We start from the raw sequence: 11,959 nt of genomic DNA on the forward strand, positions 1-11,959 counted from the left end.
AATAATATTGCGATTCCGCCATTTGTTGTTACTCGACAACGATTCTTTTTATCGTTCCGCACTTTCTTACACCCTAAATGTTATGAGAAAATATCTTTCAGCATGAAAATTGCGAGACATAGGTATTATGACTGAACAAAATAAGTGGATGGGTTTTCCCGGGAAGACTCAACAATGCTTTTAATTAAAATTTCCTTTCATTATTATATTTACATCAAACTAATGGCCGTTCTCGTTTGAGCGAAGAAGCCCGGCTTGTGTTTTATATGGTTTTCCTTGCTCTTATTGCTTTACTAATTAAAGCGTAGTTATAGTTATTTTATAAGAATTCTCTCCAGCTATCTTGAAACAACTTACTTGTAGTAATATTTTTCCATTTTGTAACTATAAAGCGTATTTAGCATCCGAGGTTGCAATTAGGTAGTCACGAGGGTAGGTAAGAATGATTAACAATGGCTGCCGTTCTTAAAGTCCATTGTTATCTTTACCAACAGTCCCGTCCAGCGGGGAAACTCACCTCTATTCACCGAGGACGGAAACTACTAAACGGACGCCCAACATAATTTATGAGATTTCTTACTTCTAAAATACGGTCTTGCCGACATAAAAAGATCAGCTTTGACGGGTTGGCTTTAATAATTGTATTTTTATTGTAAGTGTGGCGTTTTAGACGAATTTACATTTTAGTAAGTAGATTGCTTTAAATTGTTTTTTATTTAAACGCTGAATTGAAAATTAACGCCATAAATTGTTTTAATTACCTATCAAAATGGTGTACCTAAAAAAGATTACGTAGCGTAAGTTTTGACCCTGTGTGCATCTACTACTAATTAATAATTAATAGCGTTATTCAAAATCGTTTGTCCCTATTCGTCATTTTAACATTTGTTTGTAAGAAAGAGACAAAACTTAACAGGGATTTGTAAGAGGTTGCTGTTGCTATGTTTTATGGATAAGGGGGTACGTGTTATTCTAAGACTACAATTATTCCAGAAATAGCTTTAATGACAATTCTAAAAAACAAGAAATACCTTTCTAGTTTCTAAACTTACTTATTTTTAGATAAATAGTTTAGTATCTGGCTATAGGATGTTATCGTATTAATCTCGTGCTTCCGACGAATCGAGGCTCAGGGTGTTTTAATATTAACTTTGACTCTGGTTCTAATTAAAATGAAAAATATTCGTTAGTAAATAAAGTGTCACTGTAGCACGGTACCTGATGCCGGCGCTCGGCTCCGTAAATAAGGCAAACTATTAAGCGGCCCGCGCTTGACTAGCTCACACAATTCCCCGGATGAAATACTAGCATCTCTTTACACTGAGTATATTAAGGCGCTCTCGAAAACACGGTTTATTTGGCGTCCAGGAACAGCGAAGAGGAACTTTCGTTGGATTCGCGTTTAATGATTAATTTGTACTCTGGTTGTGTGTAAGTAATTGCGTGACAAAAATCTTTCATTCGCTTTAACTAGTTTCCGGAGCTATTTTTAATAGGTATTGTCAAAAGGATTCCTACCCACCCAGACCACCAGATAACCCACCCAGTTACAGACCCAGTCATCATTCTCTTGCCCTTGTCCCATTTACTTGGGGTCGGCGCAACATGTCTTTCTCTTCCATACCTCTCTGTCACCCGTCATCTCATCATACACTTGCGTTCGTTTCAAATCATCTCTCACACAGTCCATCCACCTTTTCCTCGGTTTTCCTCTCCTAATACCTCCCTCCACATTTATTCGTAATACCTTTCTCGTCACATGACTTTCATCCCTCCGCATTACATGCCCGTACCACGCTAGGCGGTTTGCACTTACTTTTTCTGTTATGGGTGCAACTTTCATGCTTACTCTTATATACTCATTCCTTATCCTATCCATTCTCGTCACGCCACACATCCATCTTAATATTCTCATCTCCGCTACATGCAATCTCTTTTCATCCGTCACCTTTGCAGTGCAGAACTTATGTGTTCCATTCATAAAAACCATAATATAACCTGCGCCGTTTCATTTGAAAACGATTTTCTAATGTAACTTACGGGCAACACAAATAGCCATGCATAACAAATAAAAATAATTCAGCCTATATACGTCCCACTGCTGGGCACTGGCCTTCTCTCATGCGCAAGAGTCCCCACGCTGATCCAGTGCGGGTTGGGGACTACACTACATACCTATAATACCTGTAGGTACACTGAATTTCTTCGCAGATGTGTGCAGGTATGAACGATGTTTTCCTTCACCGAAAACATTGTCAGGAAAATTTAATATGTTGTCACATAACAACATGTGCGTACCTTTTATCTATAAGTAGGTAATTAATTGCAACATTACCTATAGGACAACCAAAAGTTTTTTGCGTTCATTAAAGGTTACGTTCATGTCATTTTATATAGGCGCAGTTTATCGTCACGTCATTAATATTATTATACCGGAATTTCGGTAATGATTTATTACTTACGCGTAACAGTGAAAAAAAAAAAACCATATTGGATTTAATTTCCTTGTGTTTGAGGTTAATGTACCTTTTAAATGAGTAATTGTTTTCAAGTAGAATTATTTAAATGTGCAATTGGTCTAAAAGGCATATTTTTACACAAATTTTATTAAAATATAAGTATTCATAAGTATCAAAAACTAGTGGTAAATATAAAATGGTATTCCGTACATAGGTAATTTCCAAAAAACTCATTAGTAACAGCCAGGTTTTGACCAGCCACCTCCTGATTGAAAGTCGGACGTCAGATCCACTCTGCCACCAATGCAGCACTGCTAAAATATAAAAGATAAGAAAAAAATTAATGTGAAGATACTTTATGATGATGGTGGATTCCACATAAAAATAAAACAAGCAACTAAGTAAGTCAAAAATACTTTTAGCGTGAACGAAAGCGGCTTATGGCTCCATATTAAAAACTCACAAAGCTCAAGAGAATACATATTATTTTAAAGCACACGTATTTTCCATATAAATTTAATCCGTCGACATTCTATTTCGCTGTGTCAGCAATGCCCGGTGAGGGCAAACACTTACCGGGCCAATAAATAAAGCAAACGGATTGAACCCATTTGCGGAGTGGTTTTTGTATCCCACGACCTAAGGAAACGTCTTTTCTAATAAAGATGCTACGTAGTTGTAAGCTGGGACGCGCCATGTAGGTTGATTATGTTTAACTAGCGCGTTGGTAGCAAGAGGCTGGCTCTGATTTAACAATTTATATAAGCCGTCTCAGAACAATGTGATAACCTTAACGGCAGAATAAGAGTTCAGTACCTACTACAGAAGTAGTGCATAATTATTTTCCATCGTATTTTCACTGACATTTACGAACGTATCTTGCTATTTCAGTCTCAGTACGAAATGTACTGGCATTGACTGAACTAGCATGACAAATACGAACTTTTCCGAGAAATTTTGCACTACAAGTACAATGACGCATTTCGGTGTTTCGGGCTCTTTGCGGCTGCCGCGGCCGCGGTGCTGCAGCGAGCGCGTCGGGCATGTTCGGATTGTTCGGGGACGCGGGGTCTCCGACTTTTTCGCAGTTAACTAGATCTCGCGTTGCCCGTTCCGACAACAAAATACTTGCGGCTGTCTCTGACGATAGAAGGAGTCCGATTTAATAAAATGCTGAATTTCTGTTCAAATAGATTAGATTCTAATCATTAGAACAAACAAATACTCTGCACTTAACATGCGCAATATTTATTGAATCGTTTTTTATTGAAGATTTTTTTTTTATAAAACGTTTTAGTATAAAATGCAGTTGGATTTTTTCTAAAGGGAATTTTTGCTATCTTTATAATATTTGCATTCTCTCGTGATAACGGATATTTTCAACTAACAAGCAGTGAGTTACATATAAATGTCTAATAGGTAGTACATTACATACCTAGGCCGAAGGGTGTGGTGTTTCGGCGGTTCCGTGGGAATCTGCCAAATCCTACACCGGAACAGGCGACACAACAGAAAACCATCGTGTCGCCGAAATAAAATATTTTTTAGCTTGTAAGATTTTTATTATTGTATGTATGTTAGTTTGTAATAGTGATGGGTAGGACATCAATTTAAAATGAGTTTGTATGAGTACCTCATTTTCTAAAATGAGGTGTTACAATGTCTTACTTCAAATGAGGTGAGGTATACTAGCATATTTTCAGCGTCAACTATTCCATTAATTCCAACAGCGACAATTTTTTTAAGATACATGAAAGCTTGCAGCGCTTACGCTTGTTGTCTTTCGTGTTTAATTGTTAACGTATTTTCGGTGGTGACGCGAAGCGATATTGAAGTACGTCGCGTGTCGGTCTCACTCCCTCTTTGGGTATTTCTAATTCATTGTTTCATTTTGAAAGGATTTTTGAGGGGTTCATGTCACAGAGAGGCGGCGAGTGGTACAAACTCAACGCATTTCTCGGTGGTCCTTTTATCGTTGCAATAAGGTTTGTAGTTCGGCAGTTGACAGTGTGGATCATTACTCGTTTCTTCATTTGAGACATTTGAGTTTTGAGTGTCGGCGAGCAGGCGAGCACCTAGCGCCTCGCGCGATCCAGGGACTCTGTTGCGAGTTGTGAGGAGTGTATGAGTTTTGAAGGTCGCGAGACTCGCGAGTGAATTTGAACGTATAAGAGTTTTTTTGAAATTTGAAGTGTGTGAATGATTTGTGTGGCAAGAGGTGTTTGTGATGCGCGCGAGTAAATGAGTAAAATGAATAGAGGAGTGAAGTAAGACATTTTTGCGGTACGAAGTACTGCGACAAATTAACAAAATGAGTGGTACAAATGAGGTGCCTCACGAGTGAGCGACTCAACACTAGTTTGTAAGGTATGTATCTATGGGCCTTAGTTGCTGGATAATAAATGATATTTGATTTTTGATTTGATTTTTTTTTTTTTTTTTTAAGATTTTTATTATATTCGTGAATTTGACACAATTAATACTAACTTAACTAAATAAAACTAAATTAAAACTAAAAACTAATATTATATAAAATTAAAATAAATCTAAAAAGTTGGACCCCTTTGGCATGGTGCCGAAGACGCTGGCAGCATTTCCCCGCTGTATAGCGAGGCTAATACGCTGCGCGAGAAAGCTGCCAGCTCTTCGGTCACCAGTGAGGTCGATCAATCTTTTTGCCAGCTCTTTAAAAAGTTGTAGGGCACTAGGACCCCACGGGCCAAGGGTCTCAACCCCAAATGGCATAAAAATATACTCGGGGCCGAGACCCCTGTACTTATGCATTTTAAGCTTTTCGGCCGCTTTAGCCGCCGCACCAGCTTGGTTACTGGTTCCGGTGAGGTGGGAAGGGGCCAGTGTGTCTACACAGGTAGCGTCCCACACTAGCACCCTTCCCAAACCCCAAGGAACCAAGGACATACCGTCCGGCCTCTTGCCGTCGTCTCTGGCTATGCCAGTTGGTTCCAGTAGAGCTGGCACGTTGACGGATGCAAGAGACCGGCGGATTATGTCATTCAGGGCAGCGTGTCTTGAAAAGCGGCCAGCACTTTTTTGGCAGGATAACCCGTGGTGTCCTAATTCGTCGACCTCACTGCCGCAGGGGCACCTGTGTGGAGCACAGACGCGAACTCCAAGCCGAAGACAGGTCGCGATGCGGAGGGTGTCCGGCGTGAGGAAGGTTCCGGTGTTTGGAGAAGAATATGCCCGGAGCCACTCCCCGGACTCCTTGGACGCCGAAGCCAGTAGTCGAGCCCGTTCACGGCCTGTACTACGGTTTAGGAGGGAATCCACTGAAATTTGGCACATGATGTCGTCCCAGCTCCTTTGACAATTTGGATGAGTTGGGAAATCCTTGCTCGGGCAAGCAGTTGACCAAGCTTTCTTGGCTTCGTCCAAGCCCGCAGTCTCATAGTTTGAGGGAAGACCCTTTAGGATTTTACCTATGAGACTTGCGGAGCTGTGGACTGAAGACAAAAAAGCTGGCAAGGCTACACTAGAAATTTTTCTGATCCCTAGACCACCATGACGGATGGGTAGGGATGCTTGGGTCCAGGAATGGTCGCTGAGCTGGATGTTGAGAATGGATTCCAGGGTTGACTTGATAAGGTCGTCTAAAGGTAAAATAATGTTTCCGAATTTCCAGATAGGGCTACAGCGAATGGCGTATGTCAATTTAGGTACAAAAAGGCAGAATTTAAGGATTGTAATTGCGTAATGAGGGCTTATTTCGAGGAGGCGATTTGAATATTTTTTGAATTTGGAAATTGAATTTTCTATAAAGTTTGGAAAAGAGTCTTCGAAAATAGGAGACCCTAGGAGGCAAAGTGACTCGCTGTTAACTACTTTTATGTTCGGAGTCAAGGTGTTGAAGTTTTCTTCAATATTATTGTGATTAGGGATGGAATTTGGAATGTACAGTTCACATTTGCTAAAATTTATTTCAAGACCGATGTTCCTAAACTCGGTCTTGATTGTGGACAGGTCGGAAGTAACAGTATCTACGTCGCCTCCTAGGGTTCCATCATCCAGGTACCACACGTTAAATTTGGAATTTAGTTTTTTGATGATAGGGTTAATTGCCAAAGAGAATATTGCCGGCCCGAGCGGGTCACCCTGCTGACAGCCAACTTCTGAAGAAAGCACGTTTTCGCGATATAATAATTTTGTTGGGTCTGCGTAGGATAGGAGGAGATAGTTGTAAATTTCGGGTATGTTATGTTTAGTTTCTGTTAGCAGGGTGTCTCTGTTTACCGAATTTTTAACATCAATTTTGATCAAAACCTCGGACGTCGTGTTAGAGAGGTAAGTGCGCAGGGAGTGTACGGCTGCTTCGCACCCCCCTTTGGTGCCAAAGCCTAGTTGTATTGGTTCGAAAAGAGGTTTTAATTTTGATATAATGTGCCGGACTGCTATCTTGGATGCGAGACGTCGAAGTGTTGTACCAACGGCTATTGGCCTCACCCCTCCGTCTTTCTTGTTCAGAGCGATAAGGTTGGCGCCGAAAAGAATGGGGACTATGTCAGGGTTAATGTTTCCTGTATACATTTTATTGATTAATTTTGTTATGGAATTTAGCAGTTGTATGCCAGCATCGCCTGATGAATGTGAAATGAGATCTTTTAGATGTTGGGGTGAGATTCCGTCTAGGCCTGCTGCGGATCCAGTTTTAAAAGAAATAATGGCCTCGAGGGTTTCTTTACTATTGATTTGAAGACATACCTGGCTAGCCGTTGGTGGGTCGAGAGAATATGGGGTTGAAGGAGCTGGAGGGTGTTTAGTCTGTAAGGCCTGAAGGGTGTCTGGATTGTCTGGCGACAGCGATTCGCTTGAAAAAAGGAGACGGGAAGCACCTTTTAAGTCCCCGTCGCTGATTTTGTTTTCAATATGCTTTCGGCGGTTAAATATTCCCGGGCTCTTTTGTGTGTTTGCTGTGGAGTGCGGAAAAGTTTGATTAGAGCAGTTGTTTTTAATTTTCTGTGTAAGTGAGGTGTTAGTGTCATCTTCACTGACGTGAAGCGTGCGATATGCGAACAGGAAGAGATTGTGCCAGTCATCTACGGTATTATTTTCTATGCAAGAATCAAAGAGTTTGGAAAGATGGGTTGCAACAGTGATTCTAGCGCCACGTGGGACTCTTTTAACTACTGGGATACTAAGCTTTAAGATGCTGAGATGAAGATGGAAAGGAGTAGCTGGATTGTTAGGGGCTAAAGGTACGGGTGCTAAAGTGATGAGGCTATTAGGAGTGATATTTTGAGTGAGGCAATTTCTGTGTGATTTCGTAAAATGGATATTGAGCCCTCTTACGGATTTAAAACTTTTAGTACACTCGCTGCATGTGAAGTTAGCCGAATTGCTGTCGCCAGGTTGGGTTGAAGATTGCATCCACACTTATATTAAATGAACTTACTTTAAAAGATAAACTAGGTACCTATACAAAAACAGTGAGAGTAAATAATGTAAATAAAATAAAAAAGTGACACTGTCACTGATGGCGGTTTGATAAGCAAGCTGTGACGGGATGTGCGCAGAGATGTGCGTTGAAGTTGCACGGTGCAAGAACTTGACACGGCGCAAGCGTAGGGTTGATGTTGTCTTGGCAACGTGCGCCGTCGGGCCAATAGCGTGGAGCACATCAATGTATACAAAGCAAAGGGAATTCAATGATGGCGACCTTTCAAAGTGCTTTAAGGCGAGAAGACAGCTCAGTTTATAGAGCGACTGCGTTCTTAATTCGTACTGCAAACACTTGTATGTGTGAGTCACAAGTAAATGAAACGTTTCTGACTGAAATTACACGCCCATCATTTGTAGTTGCATTTTTATACCGTGCTTTTTAGCAGCTCATTTTTGATTTGATTACATACCTAGGGAGGTGAATTCGTGAATGCTCCAGATGCAGGTGTTTGTGGCCCGAACCGAAGGTGAGGGCCATAAATATGATTGTCTAAAGTTTTACGTCTTGCCTTGGCCAGGAAGTGAGATTCAAAATGTGTCTACGCTACGCTACGCTACGCGAGGAGAAAATCCCACTTACGGGCGTCCCACTAGGGTGACGTAAAACATATAACATGGTGGAATATTTGGTGTACGTTAAACTAAATTCCTGAATAAATTTATGATTGCTCTATGGATTCAGGAGTTTGGCTCAGAAATCGGGTGTGCATTAATTCGTAGTTTATTAATATAATAATATAATCGGATCAAAAATCCAATATCGGTTTTAAAGCTGGTCAACCAAATCTTGTCAGTAAAAAAAAGGCGCGAAATTCAAATTTTCTATGGGACGATATCCCTTCGCCCCTACATTTTTCAAATTTGCCGCCTTTTTCTACTGTCAAGATCTGGTTGACCAAGTATATGTACGAGTATTCACGTAAAACAGTGTCATCGACATAGAACACTCTCTTTTCTTTTAGATTTGCAATGACTGAATGAAATCGACTGTCGGTTAAGTAAGTTGTTGTTTAGTTTATACAAATATTTTGTAAAATTGCACCAAAATTGTGGTATGACATAATTAAACTTCCCCTAGACCCCACATCAGAAGCTAATTGACAGCCACAAGTAATTAAGGACAGAAGCTAATAAATTAATAAACGTGGGCTATTTGCGTAACGACGGGTAAGGATGGATGTTGCTTATTGTTGGAAACTTCCAGATACTGCAACATCTTCGGATTAATTTTGCGTTAGTCTTAAGTGGTTTACTTGGGTAACGGCGCGCGAGTTGTATTTATAGCCTAACTCTCTAATGTTCTTTGTACTACCTTCCTCTCCATGCAACAAAAACGTACTTTCAGCTCACTTTGTAGTTAGCACACGGAATTTAAGTTGGATTATTTAAAATGTATTTGAGCGCTCTTTGCTTTTCTTCGTTTTAGAGTACATTAAGTACATCTGTGTGGCTTGCACATACAGCTTACTTAAGTGCTCATTAACCGCTTCTGCTATTACTCACAAAATAAGATAAGGTACCAGTAATTATTGTTAGAATTTATATGTTAAATTAGTCGAATGCGGGGCTTTTAACTAGTTTTCATTAAAATGGACAAAGCATGTTGCGGATTTCATCATTGCAGGATTGTTTGGAGTGTTACAAAGCGAGTTGCTGACTTGTAATTGTATTCACCTGACTATTTAATGTTATTACATATTTGGCTACGCCTACTTTGCGGTAGGTACAAAGTATGGTTTTAATTTAAAGAATTAAGTTCTTAAGTAAAATACATGACTATAATTAGCTTTCGATTAAAAAATGTTGTTCCGGATGCATTTAATAAAATCTGAACTAAAGGCTTATGATTTACATATATATGTAAGTTTATAAGCAAAATATATGTGAGAATTATAATTACTAGAAACAATTTCAAACATCAAATCATCCTTATATGTTTTTAAACTCTTTCAACATAGTAAAAATTTATTCTGCTAGTCCATCAACAATATATATTCTATCGGTATTTCTGAAACGTCACCTATGGCCAACTACACCTTACCCTAACGCAACGCAACAGCGCTCGCAAGGCACAACACCCGGAGACAAAAATTGTATTGAACTTTGCATTGAAGTTTTTAAATGAAACAAACCCTGGGAGAATAAATATTAAAGGGAGAAACTTTTTAACGGATTTCCGTTATTGGTAAGCAATATTTAGTGTAAACGGAGCTTAACATGGGCCAATATATACAAAGCCATCATAATGCCATCAGTCGAATGTGTGTTTACCAACTTAATGTACCGACCCACTCGCTTGCACAGCACAATGAGCATTATGCACGCTTCAAAGGATGGCAAATAGTGTGTGGAATATAATATAATATTGCAATTTGTGGCCAAGTATATTGAGGCAAATACAGAAACGTAACATAATGATAGCAAATTTATTTCTATGTCAAATGGGGCCAAATTGCCACGCGCTCTTAAGGTACAACAATAGGTACAAGTATATTAAACATAAGATTCATACAAAGAACTTGTTCAAAAGTAGCCAAATTTGACTTTTTTATTTTATTCGCAATGTTATGTTAAGAAGATTTATGTTTCCAAGAATACACCGCCCTGCTAAATTTATGATTTCATTTATGAAAATTGTTTTTTGCACAATGGTTTTATTCGTTTTCCTCGAATTCTTATAAATATTCAGGTCAAAGTAAAACACTTTGTAAAATTATCTTTCTATTTATTTGGAGAGGCGTTACGTAGTTTAAATTAATCTCACGAAAAATATATTACGAGTAGGTACATATACCTACACAATTATAATCCAAATAATGTTAAATATGTTTAATTAAATATGGCTGTAATATACGGGCTATTTTATGAATTCGCCCATGTTCGTTCATAAAGCAGGCATATAGCATATATTATAACATTAAAGTTATTTGTTTTACAAGGGGGCAAAGTTGTTGTTTAATCGCTTCGTGCTAATATTGATACCCGAGCAAGCGAAAGATTCCAAAATTGAACCACGAGCGTAGCGAGTGTTTCGATAAATGGAATCTTGAGCGTTGCGAGGGTTTCAAAGCACGAGGGTTAAACAAAATTTTCCCCCGAGTGAAACACAATTTTTTTCATGACACCAACCCGAAGCAAATATTAAATGTAAAATATCAAACAAAATCAAATCCAAATGAATGTTATTGAATATTTATCATCCAAAATCATCATTTAAAAGTCAAATCTACCAGAAAACATAAGAAAAGAACTCAAAATTTGTATTTGATTACTTTGCCTCACATGTGAATAAAATTCAACTTTGCTATCAGTTTTTGAAGTGCAAAGTAAGCCTTTCCGAGCTGGTGTGGTGAAAAAAGTATTGTCGCGTGTACCTAGGCTTCAATTCATGTTGACTATGATATTGGCATTCATCATCGACTCGACTGTCATTTGTTAGTAATAATTCTCTTTGGTAATTTTATCAACACTACTCGTTACGAATCGATTAAATGAATTGAATAATGAACGTACGTATACTTAGTTTTAATGATGTACTTTTTAATGAGCGCTGTTTGTATTGCAAAATCATCTATTACCTATATAATGTATTACTTATAGAACTTTAAAATATATGAGTAGCAACCAATTTTTATAATACTTGTCCTATAAATCATGAGATATTTATTCCATGGGAACAAAATGGGTGTCATCTGGATTTAACCGCCGTGAAAGGGATTAATGGACCCTCTATAGAAAAAACCTACAACATATGAAAAATATTATACTTAAAGTAAATTAAAACGAGCGGTTAAATTGGTCATAAGTATCGTTTTTCGGGACAAGAAACTGGGAAGGTGGCTGAATATGGTGGCTGGGTTATGTTTTTTTTTTAATTCGGTCGGTCACATGCCCTTTATGTGATACCCCTGGGTTAGCAAGTTTTCATAGGCTATGATGACCGTTTACCATTAGTTAAGCTGTATGCTTGTATACAAAAAATATGTTGCAGTTGAAGTTTGAAAAACAAATTGGAGCCTCGTCATTACAAATTATGGCCATAT

The 11,959-nt window shown here is 38.7% G+C and overlaps 1 protein-coding gene across 1 annotated transcript; it reads right to left on the reverse strand.

Annotated features, from left to right (window-relative positions):
* Positions 1-4,994: 4,994 nt before the first annotated feature.
* On the reverse strand, positions 4,995-7,853 carry LOC134656640 (uncharacterized). The gene is made up of 2 exons (XM_063512197.1): positions 7,787-7,853; positions 4,995-7,387 (listed from the first exon to the last, which is right to left on the reverse strand). The coding sequence occupies exons 1-2, from the start codon at positions 7,842-7,844 to the stop codon at positions 4,995-4,997; spliced, it is 2,451 nt and encodes an 816-aa protein (XP_063368267.1). The 5' UTR covers positions 7,845-7,853.
* Positions 7,854-11,959: the final 4,106 nt, after the last annotated feature.

Source organism: Cydia amplana, chromosome 18, assembly GCF_948474715.1.
Source record: "Cydia amplana chromosome 18, ilCydAmpl1.1, whole genome shotgun sequence".
Classification (NCBI taxonomy): domain Eukaryota; kingdom Metazoa; phylum Arthropoda; class Insecta; order Lepidoptera; family Tortricidae; genus Cydia; species Cydia amplana.